Genomic DNA, 16635 nt, shown 5'->3' with positions numbered 1-16635 from the left:
TAAAGAAAACATTACCAAAATGAAAAGGGAACCAACCACATGGGAAAACATATTTGCCAACAATACCTTGGAGAAGGGTTTCTCTTCAAAATATATGAAGAACTCATATGACTGAATGCCAGGAAGACAAACAATCCAATTAAAAAATGGGCAAAGGACCTGAACAGACAATTCTCCAAAGAGGACATATAATGGGCCAACAGGCATATGAAAGGATGCTCTACATCATGAACCATCAGAGAGATGCTAATTAAAAACACAATGAGATACCACTTCACACTGGTCAGAATGACCATCATAAACACATCAACAAACAATAAGAGCTGGTGAGGATTAGGAGAAAAGGGAACCTGCATGCACTGCTGGTGGGAATGCAGACTGGTGCAGCTACTGTGGAAAGCAGTATAGAGTTTCCTCAAGAAACTAAACATGAAACTGCCTTTTGACCCAGCAATTCCACTGCTGGGATTATACCCTAAGAATCCTGAAACACCAATCAAAAGAATCTATGCACCTCAATATTCATAGCAGCACAATTTATAATATCTGAGTGCTGGAAAGAGCCCAAGTACTCATCAGTAAATGAGTGGATCAAAAAACTGTGGTACATTTACACAATAGAACACCGCACAGCAAAAAAAAAAAAAAGGAGCTCCTCCTCTTTGCAACAGCATGGATGGAACTGGATAGTACTATGCTAAGTGAAATAAACCAGGCAGAGAATGACTAATACCAATAATCTCACCTATAAGTGAAACTTAATGAACAAAACAAACAAGCAAAATAGAACCAGAGGCATGGAAACAAGGACCAGACTGACAGGGACCAGGGTGTATGGGAGGGGGATAAGGGAAGAAAGAAGCGGAAAGGTCTTGTTAAACAAGCGTAAATGAGCCACGGATATGGACAATGGGGTGGGGACTAACTGTGGGAATGGGTGGTGGGCGGGCAGAGAACGGCAACAGGGGAAAATTGGGACAACCGTAATAGACCAAGAATAAAAAAATAAAATAAAATAAAAATGATTTCCTTAATCATATAATTTTAAATAGAAGGCATTCCTAAACATGACACAAAAAGAATCAAATAAAGATTCACAACATGGAATCCACAGAAGAGCCTTCAAAGATTCTGTAAGACTAATGAAGTTACATACAGAAATATGTGTTTATAAATGTTTCTGGAAATCAGATCCATAACTTTTATCAGATTAGTTATCAAAGATTTGCATGAATCAGAAAACATAAAGAATTGTTAACATAGAATCTGAGCAAATTCTGCTACCTCAATATTTAAAGTCTTCACACAAGCCTTGGCCAGGTGGCTCAGTAGGCTGGAGCACCATCCCACACACCAGAAGGTTGTGGGTTTGATTCCTAGTCAGGGCACATATTAGGTTGTGGGTGTCATCCCCAGCTGGGGCACATACAAGAAGCAACTGATGAATGTTTCTCTCACATCAATGTTTCTTTCTCCCTCTCTCTCTCTCTTCCTCTCTCCATAAAAATCAATAAATATACAGTGGGGTAAAGACAGTCTACTCAATAAATGTTCTTGGGAATACTGAACAATTATGTACAAAAAAATGAAACTAGACCCACTTCTTACACCATATACAATAAACTACTACGCAGCAGACAGCAAGAAGGAGCTCCTACCCTTTGCAAAGGCATGGATGGAACTGGAGAGCATTGTGCTAAGTAAAATAAGCCAGGTGGTGAGGGACAAATACTGTATGATCCCATCATTAACCGGAACATAATCAACGAAAGAAAACAGCAAACAAAATATAACCAGAGACATTGAACAACAATCTAACAATAATCGGGGGGGGAGGGTGAGGGGACAATGGGGAGAAGGTTTTTCAGGAACTACTATAAAGGACACATGGACAAAACCAAGGGGGAGGGTGGAAGCAAGGGAGGGAGGTGGATTTTGCTGGGGTAGGGGGAAGTGGTGGTGAGAAAAAGCAGACAACTGTAATTGAACAATAATTTAAAAAAATACAAATAAAAAAGAATAAACTCAAAATGGATTAAAGACTTAAATATTAGACTCAAGACGATAAAAACCCAAGAAGAAAAAACAGGCAGTAAAATCTCTAACATTTCTTATAGCAATATCTTTTCTGATATACCTCCTTGGGCTAGGGAAAAGAAAAAATAATAAACAAATAGGACTGCATCAAACCAAAAAGTTTTTTCAGAGCAAAGGAAACCATCAATGAAATGAAAAGACAACCCACTGAATGGGAGAGCACATTTGCTGATACGTCTGAAAAGGGCTTAATATTCAAAATTTATAAAGAACTTATAAAACTCAACACCAAAAAACCCAAACAATTCAATTAAAAAATGGATGAAGGAAATGAATAGACACTTCTCCAGAGAGGATATATGGATGGCCACAAGACATATGAAAAGAAGCTCAATGTCATTAATCATCAAAGAAATGCTAATTAAAACCACAATGTGATATTACCTCACAAAAGCCAAGATGGCTATCATCAATAAATCAACAAACAACAAGGGCTGTGGAGGATGTGGAGAAAAGGGAACCCTTGTGCACTGTTGGTGGGAATGCAGACTGGTGCAGCCACTGTAGAAAGCAGTATGGAGTTTCCTAAAAAAATTACAAATAGATTTGCCTGATGACCCAGTGATTCCACTTCAGGGAATTTATCTGAAGAAGCCTGAAACACTAGTTCAAAAGAATATATGCACCCTTATGTTCATTGAAGCATTCTTTACAATAGCCAGGATTTAGAAGCAGCCCAAGTATTCATCAGTAGATGAGTGGATAAAAAAACGTGTGGGACATTTAAGCAACGGAATACTACTCATCCATAAAAAAGAAGGAAATGTTGCTCCTTGCAACAGCATGGATGGACATAGAGAATGTCATGCTAAGTGAAATAAGCCAGTCAGAGAAAGACAAGCACCATATGATTTTACTCATATATGGAAGTTAATGAACAAGATGAACCAACATGCAAAACAGAGACAGACTCATAGATGGAGAACAGGCTGACAACTGTTACAAGGGAGAGGCTGGTAGGGAGGCTAGGGGGATGACGTAAAGAAGGATAAAAAAGAACTCATGGACATGGGCAACATTGTGTGGTGAGTGCCGAGGAAGGGAGATGGTAAGACGGAGACTTGACTTGGGGTGGTAAACACCCAATGCATTACATAGATAATGGTTATAGAATTATGCACTGGAAATCTATATACTTTTGTTAATAAGCATTACTCCACTAAACAAAAGAAAAGAAAAAAAAACCCAAGGGGATCTACACAACCTGTCTTCAAGTTTTATTATAAAGCTATAGTAATCAAGAGACTTTGTTATTGACCTAAAGATAAACAAATAGTGAAGAATACAGAATAGAGACTCCAGTATTTATGAACAATGGGTAAAAGCAATTTTTGGAAAGAAAACAGTCTTTTGACAAAGAGTGCTGGAATTTGATATTTGTAGTGAGAGAATCTATTCATTCATACCTTATACCACGTACAAAAAGGAATTCAAAATGAGGAACAAATCTAAATGTAAAACCTAAAACTATAAAACTTCTAGAAGAAAACACAGAAGAATATTTTTGTGGGCTATAGTATCAAAATCTATATAAAAGAAAAAATTAATAATTTTGAGTTTCATCGAAGATTTGGGTATTCATTCTACAAACCTATTAAGACAAATTAGAAGACAAGACAAAGACTAGTTGTAATGTCTGCAAATCAGCATCAACTGTATATAAAAAACCTAACTCTCAAAAATCAATAATTACAAAACAAGCCAATTTTTAAAATGGGCAAAGATTTGAACAGACCTGCCACTTAAAAAGATATATGGATGGCAAATAACCCTGTGAAAGGGGCTCAACGTCATTAGTCATTGAGGATAAGCAAATTAAAACCACAACGAAATGGCACTGCAGAGACCTATCACAATGGCTAAAATTAAACAGACTGCCCGTTTTGAATTTAGCAAGAATATGGAGATACTGAAATATTCACACACTACTGGTGGGAATGTTAAAAGACATGACCACTTCAGAAAAGTCTGGCAACTTCTTAAAAGGTAAACATACAACTACATTAGGATCTAGCCCTTCTACTTTTACAAATTTATTAAAGAGAAATGAAACTGTATGTCCATACAAGGACTTGTACATGAATATATTCACAGATTTATTTGTCACAGGTAAATAATAGATACAATCTAAATGCCCATAAACAGGTAAATGTATAAATAAACAAACAGATATATCCATACAATGAAACAATAGCCAGAAATAAAAAGGTTGACCGATTACTGATAAACTCTAAGACACAGATGAATCTCAAAGTAATTATGAGTCAAAGGAGCCAGATAAAAACATAGTATGGTATGTACTGTTTCACTTACATACAATTCTAGAAAATACAAACTAATTCACAATGATGGCCCAGTGGAAGGGGAGACAGGAAGAGACCAGAAAGGTGCTTTTGGAGCTGATGAATATGTTGCTTGTTGTCTGACTGAGGTGACCATGGTCTCGCAAGTGTATCAATATGTTTAGACTTATCAGGGTATAATTTTAAATATATGAAAATGAATGCAGTTCACAGCATGTCAATCATACGGCAAAGCAGCTGCTCACTAAACAAGCAAACGATAAACCAGTAATAAATGGGTTAATATTCTTAATATGCAGAGTCCCAATAAAATCAATTAAAAATGGATAACCCAACAGAAAAAATGGGTAAAGGATCATTACACAAAATTCACAAAATAATTATATAACCCATTAGAAATATATTCAACCTCACTAATAATAGAAGTAATTTAGTAAGAAAATATGGAAATGAAAAAGTGATGCTTGTTTTTAAACATGTTTCACTCATTGCACCTGAAGATATTTATTCCTAAGGAATAAATTCAATGAAGATAGCCAGGCATTTACTAAAGTATTTTTTAAATTATTAAAAACACGGACTTCCACCAAGATGGAGGCATAGGTGGAAGCACTGCACCTTCACGCACAACCAAGTTTAAAAACAACAAAGTTTTAGCCAAACCACAGAAAATTGAACTACACGGAAGTCTGACAACAACGAATCTTTCAGCCAAACCAGTAAGAGGGGCAGAGCCAACAGCAGAGCGGGGTTGGGCAGGAAAGATCCACTGGACAGACCCAGGCGCGTGACCCACGCACACAGGCAGCCGTGGGCGGATCCCAGGTGTGGAGAAGTGGGCGGACCCACTGAGGGCTGATCGGGGTTACACATTTGCGTGCAGATAAACTGGTGAAGAAGCTATCAGTGAGATGAATGAGACAAACTGCGCAGGCCCCAGCAGCAGGAAGCAGCAGAGGGAACTGCCATTGCTCCCTCTCTGACCCCACCCCCACAAACAGCGTCACAAACCAGTGACCTGGGTGGCCCCGCCCTGGTGAACAACTAAGGCTCCGCTCCTCATAGTAACAGGCACGAACAGATCAAAACATGGCTCAAGAACAACTCAGAGCCCCAGAGCTGATTAATCTAAGTGATGAAGAAATAGCCAAACTTTCAGATGCACAGTTGAAAACACTGGTGATCAGGATGCTCACAAAACTGGTTGATTTTAGTCACAAATTAGAGGAACATATGAAGGCTAAACTAATTGAAATGAAGGCAAATGCACAGACCAATAATAATGAAAAGGAAGGAAACTGGGACTCAAATCAAAGGAGTGGACCAGAAGGAGGAAAAAAATGACCAAACAGAAAAGGATGAAGAAACAAGAATTCAAAAAAAGAAGGAGAGGCTTAGGAACCTCCAGAACATCTTTAAACACTCCAACATCCGAATTATAGGGGTACCAGAAGAGGAAGAAGAATAGCCATGAGTGGAAAACTTATTTGAACAAATAATAAAGGAGAATTTCCCCAATCTGGCAAAGGAAATAGACTTCGAGGAAATCCAGGAAGCTCAGAGAGTCCCAAAGAACTTGGACCCAAGAAGAAACACACCAAGGCACATCATCATTACATTAGCCAAGATTCAAATGAAGGAGAGAATCCTAGAAGCAGCAAGAGCGAAGGGGACAGTCACCTACAAAGGAGTTCCCATCAGACTGTCAGCGGATTTCTCAAAAGACACCTTACAGGCAAGAAGGTGCTGGAAAGAAGTATTCCAAGTCATGAAATCCAAAGACCTACAACCAAGATTGATCTATCCAGCAAAGCTTTAATTTGGAATGGAAGGGCAGATAAAATGCTTCTCAGATAAGACCAAATTCAAGGAGTTCATCATCACCAAGCCCTTATTATATGAAATGTTAAAGGGACTTACCTAAGAAAAAGAAGATAAAAAAGATGAACAGTGAAAGGACAGCAAACTCACAGTTATTAAGAACCACACCTAAAACAAAAGCAAACTAAGAAGACAGCTAGATCAGGAGCAGAACCATAGAAATGAAGATCACATAGAGGGTTAGCAACAGGGGAGTGAGAGAAGAAGGTGGGGGGAAGGTACAGAAAATAAGTAGCATAGATGGTAGGTAGAAAATAGGGGGAGGGCAAGAATAGTATGGGAAATATAGAATCTACAGAACTTGAGACACGTGGTCATAAACTAAAGGGGGGAATGGTGAGGGAGGTGGTGTGCAGGGTGAAGGGGAATGAAGGGGGGAAATAGAACAACTATAATGTTATAATTAATAAAATATATTTAAAAATTATTTAAAAACATATAACAGCAGAACTGTGCAACAACAGTTGTTTAAATAAATTATTCATTTAACAATAAAGAAATCCAGCCACTAAATTTATGTATAAAAATATAATTATCATGATGGAAAATTGCTCATAGTGTACTATGAATTATAAGAAAAATAGTTTATAAAACAATATAATAAATATAATATATAAGAGGGTGATTTATTATTATTATTTTTTAGTTACCAACCTTGGTTTCACTAACCATGAATTTGAGACAGCACAGATTAAAAATTTTAGGCCTTTGTTTCTTATATTCAGGTACTCATTCATTCACACACTCTGAATAGTGACTAGGACAATAATGAGTAGCGTTCTCTCCCTGCAGGCCTCAAGGGTCGGAAGTAGTAGGGAACGTCCGTTACTGAGGGAGAAGGCCTGCTTACAGTCAGTCACTGTGCAGTGGTCACCAATTACTGGTCTTCGATGGAAGTGCAGCTGTTTCTACACTTAGATTTTTGTGGGTTTGACTATTATTTTTCAGTACCTATTTTCGACTTCATTTCATAAGACTCAGAACATTTATTTCATTCTCAAATGTTCAAAGGTAGTTTAAAGAATGAGAGAAACTTTAAAGATAACAGGTGGGTTGGAATTTAGGTTTAACATTAGTACATATGTCAGGAATGAATAAATCAACACATTAAAGTCAGGTTCCATAATCTTTGCCTTAGCTGCCTTTCAAAATTGTCCTTTTAACATTTCATTGATTTTTTTGCACTGCTATGAATGGAAAGTAAAGCTGAGTTTCACTATTTAATGGCATTTCCTAACTCCATATATTTTTGTACTTGCCAGATTCACACTGGCCATGATTTCCCTTTAAGCTCTGAGTCCAAGGGCATGCACAGAAGCACAGTCATGCTATCAAGGATATTAGCAACAGCTGCACAGGCAGCAGGACTTGGGTATTTATCTTATTCTTTTTTGCCAAACTGTATTTTGTAAGTTTGATGCTGTGCTGAGCATAATTTTTTTAAGAAAGAATTTTAACTAGACTTCTAAAAAAAATAGAACTCTCTGCCTGGATATTTGTTTCTGTATTTTTCCAGGCATCAATATGCCTTTCAAAAGGGGTTAAAATGGCTTAAGTAGAGGCAGGTAACAAAATAAATCCCAAATTATGAACTTGGTTCAGTTGTTTGACGGGGATTTTCTCCACAAGAGCCATCTGACTGAATTTAAAGGAATCAAATTAACACCCTACTTCATGTTCGGCACCTCTGGTTCTGTGAAGATAGCCATAAAAAAATCAGCAGAAATGTTCACAAAAGAAGCTGTTCACTTCTGTTCTTTCATTCTTCCCCTCCCCCATCTTAAACAGATTATTCAGCTATTTGTTTAAGGTCATCCAGTTTACTTCACTTTAAAAGTAGCTTGTAATAGATGATTTCTGAAATTCCTGCAGGTCTGCGCACCCAACCTTTCAAAGGTTCTAAAACACTTTTACAAGAGGCCATCACTGGAGTACGATGTTGCAACTAATTAACTTTCTTCATTTTCTCTTCTTGGTGCTAACATAACTTTGTACACTTAAAACTTAGCTCTAATCTGTCCTGGTACATTTAAAACTCACAATTTTAAGAGTCTCACAGCCATTTTTAAGGCCTGCTCTACAACAGGGTCTGAAAATACAAGGATACCGACCTCCTCTTGGGGTCTGAATCTCTCTGAGGTCAGCAGGAAATTTCCGCTAGGTGCTTAGCAGCATAGCAGAGAAATGGACACAGTGCTGAGAACACTGAGGTGGCAGCTATATTTGCTCAAAGGAATGTTTTTCAATCAAAATACCTCTAAAATTACCTCCATTAGCTACAATTTGGGATTCTAAAAATTTTTTAAAAGATTTTATTTATTTATCTTTAGAGAGGAAGGGAAGGAGAGAGGGAGAGAAATATCAATGTATGGTTACCTCTTGTGCACCCCCTGCTGGGAACTGGCCTGAAACCCAGGCATGTGCCCTGACTGGGAATCGAACTGCGATCGTGTAGTTCACAGGCCCGCGCTTAATCCACTGAGCTATACCAGCCAGGGTGAGATTCTAAATTTTGAAGAATTAAAAGGAACTCTTAAAATATTTTCAGAATTGATGGTCCTTTGATTTATATAAATTCTGTGTATCTTCTGGACTTACACAATTTTAAAAACAATGTGATTTTCTCAGGAGATTTTTCTTTATCTTTATAGGAGGGAGAATGGAGGAAATAAGATATTTTCATCCATATCCAGTCCATATTTTCATCCATATTTTCATCCAGTGCCCTTTGCCTTTAGAGCGAATCCAAGGTTTGTTATTACTAATGTCTTTCTGTTACTGACTTCATAATAAAGTATGACTAAAATCACAACATATTCTTCCACTCACACTACATAAACAGTGAGATTTCCTTTTAGTTTAACACTTAATTTCTTTGTTCAAGACCTGTTACTACACACAGCCCTGCTACTATGCACAGTCATCCCACTGGACATCTCACCCCTCAGCTTCTAAGTTATTCTATTTCTAGTTACAATATGATTCATGTCAGCTAACAGGTCCACTTCTCTGGTTTCCCAGCATTCGGCAGTCATGCAGCACCCTCTTTCTCTTCCTCTAACCTTCGCTGTATGTGGAGAATTTCTGTACTCCAAATGTCTGTGCCCTCCCCCTAAAATTCATCTGCTGAAATCTGATGGCCAAGGGGATGGTATCGGGAGGTGAATTTTTTAGGAGGTGATTAGATCCTGAGAGCAGAGCCCTTATGAGTGGGATTAGTGCCCTTTTAAAAGGGGCCCCGGAGAGCTCCCTTGCCCCTTTCACCAGGTAAAGTTACAGTCAGCAGATGCAGTCTGAGAATCAGAAAGCAGATGCTCACTGAACAGTGCACCTGGTGGGGCCTTGGTCTTGGACTTTGCAGATGTCAGAACTATAATAATAAAATTCTGTTGTTTATAAGCAATCCAAATAGACTAAAACAAGACTGGTCAAGAGCTTATAATGTTTTTTATTGTATTTCACCGGGCCTGACTTGCTCCTGCTTCAGCCAATCTTAAACTACTATGAAGACGAATTTGAGAAGCTCTCCTGAGTAACACTTGAATTCTAGTAGCCTGGGCATACTTGAGGGTCTGTTAGTAATCTTGTATTTCCTTGAAACACTTTATACATCAAGCAGAAATAATAAGTGTTACTTAAAAAACTGTTTAACAAGCTATATAAGAAAGTGTAACAGATTCCTGTCTCATAGCCAACCAAATAGGACAGCAACTATCATCATTTGGCAAATCCATTAGTTGGACACCAAAATATAATAAATTATTTCCTGAAGTATATGTTATTGTTCTTTTGCTGATTTCCTAGTCCATTATCAACTCATAATCACACATAATGCTAATGCCCTGAAGTGTGTAATGCATCTATTGCTACAGAAAATAGCTAGAATTTCTAAACTGCACCTTGGCTTTGTTTTGCTTTACAGTTTCATTTTATCCTTCCACAAAATACTGACATCAAACAGAAAAGGTATTATTTAAATTTTACAGGTTAAAAAACCAGGTGCAGAAACATTAGATTATTTCACCATGATCAAACAGAAAGGATGGCATTTTGACTAGAACTCCAAACTCTCAACTCCCACTCTGGCCTTTCCCGCCACACGGTTGTTTATTTTCCACCACACCTTCCTTCTTTCTTGGTGCACTTCACTTTTATTATTGATTGACTGATTTGGGGGGGGGGGAGGAAGAGGGGAGAAAAGGAGGAGAGAGGGAATTTACTTTTATTATTGATTGACTGATTGATTTGACAGAGGAGGAAAGGAGAGAGGGAGATCAGGGAAGGGAAGGGGAGAGAGACGGGACAGGGAGGAGGAGGGAGACCAGAGACAGACATTAATCTGACTGGTTGTTCTCCTTATCTCTGCATTTACTGGTTGATTCTAGTATGTGCTTCGCCTGGGGATCAAACCCACAACATTGGCATATCAGGACAATGCTCTGACCAACTGAGCTAACCAGCCAGGGCTTGGTGCATTTTAAAAAGCAGCAACACTTGGATGAAGAATTTAGGGCTCTGGTTTATGCTCAAAGCCATTAAGTTGACCAAGTGTTCCATGTCTTAAATCCTTAAATGACATAAGCTTTCAAACTGAAGTGTCCATTAGTGAAGAATATTAAAATAGATGTTTTAGGATATAACCAAGAAATAGGTATTTTCAGCATGCCTTAAAATGTAGCATATTATTTTTTAATTTATCCTAACAGGCTAATAATAGACACTTAAAATTCTGACTTACAATTAGTTACTTTTGCTACTGCATGATCTTATTCAAGTATGAAGATTATAATATCTGCGTATGCCTTCCAATTATTCATTATTAGTACTCAAGAATCCTATTAAATTACACATAAAACTATGGATATTAGCCCTGGCTGGTGTAGCTCAGTGGATTGAGTATAGGCCTGGAAACCAAAGGATCGCGGTTCAATTTCCAGTCAGGGCACATGCCTGGGTTGCAGGCCAGTTCCCAGCAGGGGATGCACAAGAGGCAACCATACATTGATATTTCTCTCCCTCTCTCCTTCCCTTCCCCTCTAAACATAAATAAATAAAATCTTTAAAAAATATTAGAATATCTAAAATAAAAAAACTATAGATATTAAATGTATTTCAAATAGACATTATCTTATTGCAAAGGAATATTCTAAAAGTAGTTACATTAAAGTTTAATGCTACATGATAAATAAAATGTGTATTTTAGACTACATTGAGAATGGCTTGAGGAATTATCATTACCTTGCAAATTTATGAAGGAGTAAACTATTAATAATAGTACTTGATAAGCAATATTCCTTTTAAACTTAAGAGGGTCTCCTAAATGTTAAAATTGAAAACAAACAACATGTTTCGCCACAGGAGTATTTTCCCACATTCTTAATTGAAGGTCCTCCAGGACACAGGACATGCAAAGATCACATGAATAGCTGTGGCCGACGGCTTAATGGTTGAAGAACACAGGCTCTTAAGTCACATAGCCTAGAATCACACGGTAGCTTGACCAGTCACCAAGTGTGTGGCCTAGGTAAATTACTTCATTCTCCCTGTACCTCAGTTCATCATCTGTAAAATGAGAAGAATACTATCTACTTCATGGGCTTTGGGGAGTTCCATGTGAGATAATACACGCGAGTGCTCATTACAGTAGGGGACACACAGTAAATCCCTGACATGTGTTAGCTACTACTACCACTACTATTATTAGCCCCCAATCGATAAACTGATCTTGCCTTTCATTCCATAATTTTATAACATTTAAGGGAAACATGCTATTTTGCAGAATTTGTGGTTCTTATTTCAAACACTGACTGCACACTGGTAGCATACCAGATACTGTATTAATCATAGGGCATTATAAACACCATGGACTTTTGGTCAAAGAATAAGTTATATAACAAAATTCTTATAGGAGTCTAAAGTTATACATTGCCCTAAACTCTGGTAAAGCATGTTACAATGTGAAAAATAAAGCTACAGACAATGACAATATAGATGGTCATTAATAAATACAAATTCTACAAAAATAATAATATTAATGTCAATAGTAGGTATTGCTTTTCAGTTTAACTAAAGTTCTCCCAGAGGTTTAATCAACTTCTTTGGAAACACAAAAGAATGGAATACAGCATGATAATCGGAGTGTTATGCCTGGGTTTCAAAGCCCTGTTCAATCTGAAACATTACAGGTGCTTAATAAAGATGTGTCTTGCCTAAGGCTGACTGAAAAGCACTCAAGTCAATACTGACTCAGAGGAGATATTGCCCCCTAGTGAAAAATTACGCTTATTACCTGAAATTATCAAATAATGCTGAGAAGTTCCCAAATTTGATACTATTTAAAATACTATTTTTTGTACCTACCATTCATTTATGCTTCTTATTCCCTGTACCTTTCCCCCCATTTCCCCCCATCAAGGGGGAAGTTAAGAATAGTATAGGAGATGTAGAAGCCAAAGAACTTGTATGTACAACCGATGGAAAAGAACTAATGGGGGGGATGGGGTAGGAAGGGGGTTGCAGGGCAGAGGGGAATAACGGCGGGGGGATGGGACAACTATAATAACATAATCAATTAAATACATAAAAATAATAAAATGCTAAATGTATATCCATCATGTGTCAGTATTCAGACTAGGTACTGTACTGCTAATACAAAGACAAACAGGGCATTATAAACACCTACAACCACAGAGGATACAAAGAAATACATACTCCACAGAGAAGCACAGGGTAAATGGTATTTGTAGGGGGAAAAAAGGTTTGCTTATTAGACAATCAAAAACTATTTTTTCAGGAAATTTGCTAAAAAGGCAGTTTAGTGTAGCAAATAAGATAACAGACTCCAAGTCCAGCCTGTATGGATCCAAGACCCAGCCCCAGTAAATTGGGGTAATTATAGAACCAATCTTGTCCGATTATTGTGGCAAACTGAGTATGTGTCAAGTGCTTACAGCAGTCCCAGGAACACGGAGAGTGCTTCGTAAGTACAAGCTATGATTATGATTAAATGTGGAGGGGGATCCTAGAGATTGAGGTAGATAAGTATTGATCAATAACAGATCATTGCTAAGGTCTAGCTCCGTAGATTTAAGTCAGTAGAAGCCGTTTCTCTGACTAGTACTCTGTTATTGTGGGAATCCTTAAAGTACATTACTCTGTGACTAAATTTTGTATTACTAAATGATTAAACCGTTCAACATCAGGCAAATAAAACTGCCCTCTGAAAGTAAAAATCATATTTCTTACCAAAAAAAGCAAGAAGTCAGTAGCATGAAAGACCTGAAAGACCACAACCTGAACATACACTTAACAGAGAAAGATGCTTGCTGATTCTTCACAGATTTTGCTAGAACTGAAAGATGCATGATACATTTAGCTACCATTGTGGTCTCATTTGCAGCTTATTCAACTTATTCTTAAAAAAGCTTGTTCCATTTTCCTTGAAAATTACCTAAACTTATCAGCAGCTCTGATAATTACAATTTAAAAGCCATGTAACTGTTCTATATTTTTCAAATTTTTGTACTGTTAAAACATTTATGTAAAGTTATATGCACACTTTTTTTGCAGACAAGATAATCTGGGCAAAATATTCCACTATTAAAAAGTAAATAAACATGTAAGGCAAACTTATGTCAATAATAAACACTGTAATTTTCAATAAAATATTTAAGACTATTTTACTTGATGAGTCTGGCCTGTATTTAACAAGTAAATTATTTTAGAGTCTGAAACCCCTTTTCATTTTCTTATGGATGGATAACACGCACAAGAACTGTGTTAAATCTTGGATTTCTTGAGATTATGTAATGTCTTCCTAAGCTTCCTCTTTTTAAAAGTAAGTAGCAAAAAGTTAGGAAAATGTGTTGAAAACATTTTAAGTTTTCATTTGTTTGTAAAGGTGTGTTAGAATATTTTTTAAAATGTGTTCTAAATACATTGCACAAAATAGTTTTCATTTTATGTTTACTATTTGATCATTTCTAAAACACTTGTAACTCCTTCCTCTTCCATGTTAAGGTAGTGTGGTTATATCATGATGTTCTTAACATTATGAATTTATTTTCAAATACATCTGTCTTTAAAAGGTACACACTACCTTTTAAAGGCTAATCAATAAAACAAAAAGGCTGCCAAAAGAAAGAATAATAGAGGAAAAATAATCCTTTTTCAATTCTCTTCCATGTATAGACAGATACTTAGCATCTGAAAATGTAAGTTTCCATAAAGTCAAGTGTGTACTGGTCAGATGAGCATGATAACAACCCATTTTACCTTTTTTTGTTTATTTTAATCTCGTGCTTATTGATTTACAAAGTATGCTCACATAGTAACTCCACAAATAACTCTTAGGTAGCATGGGTATCAGCAGTAGTAGTGCCATTTACTAGGTAAGAAAGAGTCTTGTGCCAGGTCACTAAGGAAGTAGAACTGAAGCTAAAACCCATGTTTTTGCTCTCCTAAAAACACTGCTCTTTCTACTTATGCTTTTAAAATAAACTTCTCAGTTGAAAACCTATTATTTAAAAACAGATGGGCAAAAGTGACTGGGCTAATCTAATCATGAAATCCCTCTATTAATGACCAAAAAACCCTGAAGAAAAGAAAGATTAACAGCAGAACTTACATTTGTAGTGAAAATTTCAAAAGCCTAGAAAGTAAATTAGAAATTGAATGAAGACTGTTGTGAAACTTCTTGAGTCTGAGGAAATAACTGTGCTGCCTGTTTCCTATATAACAGTTCCAATCAGAAAGTCCTTAGGCGTTAATTCTTCTTTATGTGAAGATTTAGGGGCTACAAAGGAAGATCTGCTTGAGGACACATGTTTTAAGCAGATCTGGATACTGGATGACTTGATAAACCCATCTGTCTTTCCCTAGAATTAGACAGTGTGTATTTTTTGCTAATATTTGCTTATAATAGTAAATGGTCTTGTGGTATTTAACAATTCTACCATTAGTAATAGTATTCCATTAATGTGTACACTAACAAAATCCATTATTTCTTCTCTGTAGAGTTCTTTAAAGTTAAGTCTCAAATTTACATATTATTTTCTAAAATAATTTGAGAAGACATAATAAAGTCCATACTATGATAAAAAAAATTCAGGTTTAGAACTTAATTGTTTAATAACTTAGCACTTAACACAACCATTAACCAATTTGATCTGTATAAATGCAATAAACTTAACCATTCACATTGCACTACTTTAAAACACTTGTTTAAATACTCCCACATTACTGTTGCCTATGTATACTTATCTGTATATTTATGCAGTTATGGAAGTGTGTGCAAACTTTGCTAGCTTAGCAAAAACGGTGAATAATACATGACACCTTAAACTAATCAAAGAAATAAATAAAATTTTTAATACGTGAAAATGATGAATCACAATTTTGAGATTGATAGCACTATCAGTACAGCGCAGAACAACAAAATCCTATTATCAGGATAGAAATTAAAGAAATATACAAAAAATAGCATAGATCCATATACTCTAGGCCCTATTATTCCTGAAAAAAATGTACCCAGTCTTTATTTCTTTCTTTTTCAGAATGATAGAACAGTGAAACTTTAGAGCAGAAAAAGATATTAGATTTCTAATTCTGGGTCATGCTTTCATTGACAGCAGCTTCTTGCCTTGTTTTCATGTTATGAAACTACAACTTATTAAAATGATGTGCTTTAGTAAAAGAATAAAAACACAGAATAAGAAATTAACTCAATATCCAACTGAACACATTAAAGATCCATATTTCCTAAATGTTACTTAGCTTTTAAATTTGGTTAACATCGCCAAATAATTTTTAGGTGCATTTTGTTTATTTAAATTGATTTACAAAGAAAGTGATAACTACCTTTCTGTGATTCTAATGTAAGGGCACAACTATTATATGTGTTTTTGCTGACCTATAAACTCCAGAACAATAGTGCTTATGGAAAAATAAAATGTTATAATACGATAACAATCTATTTTATCTGCTTGGCTCTTACAATATATTCATGAGCTTTGTTAATACAAAGAATGACAGTTTTCACAGAATTCATAATTCCTGGTTCAGTCTAAATGTAAATGTTACTCTAAATATTATTTATTTATCAAGAAGTGGACTTACCGTGGAAATCATAAATATACAGAAGGACTGGCTCATTCTGCCCAAATGCACAAAATGCAACCATATTTTCAAGGGGATGATAGGAAATGTCTCGAATAGGTGACTTAAATGGCAGGTCAGAATACACTGCTACTTGTTCTCCTAAATAAGAAAAGACATTCAATAATTTGTATTGTTCCTTCTCATTAGAAGATTATTCTGCAACTTATCAAAATATTTATAGAAAGTAATGATGAAG

At 36.2% G+C, this 16635-nt stretch overlaps 1 protein-coding gene across 1 annotated transcript in view; it reads right to left on the bottom strand.

The window, feature by feature from the left end:
* Nucleotides 1-16635, bottom strand: part of AHI1 (Abelson helper integration site 1) — a 198887-nt gene that overhangs the window by 127405 nt on the left and 54847 nt on the right. The window contains exon 17 of the mRNA XM_053664881.1: nucleotides 16398-16538. Within this exon, the coding sequence (XP_053520856.1) occupies nucleotides 16398-16538 (141 nt within the window). The remainder of the gene's footprint in view (nucleotides 1-16397; nucleotides 16539-16635) is intronic.

This window comes from Artibeus jamaicensis, unplaced genomic scaffold (genome assembly GCF_021234435.1).
Source record: "Artibeus jamaicensis isolate MK-2021 breed Jamaican fruit bat unplaced genomic scaffold, CSHL_Jam_final contig_387, whole genome shotgun sequence".
Lineage (NCBI taxonomy): Eukaryota > Metazoa > Chordata > Mammalia > Chiroptera > Phyllostomidae > Artibeus > Artibeus jamaicensis.
The sequence above is the reverse complement of the archived record's forward strand: the minus strand, read 5'-3'. Positions and strand labels throughout refer to the sequence as shown.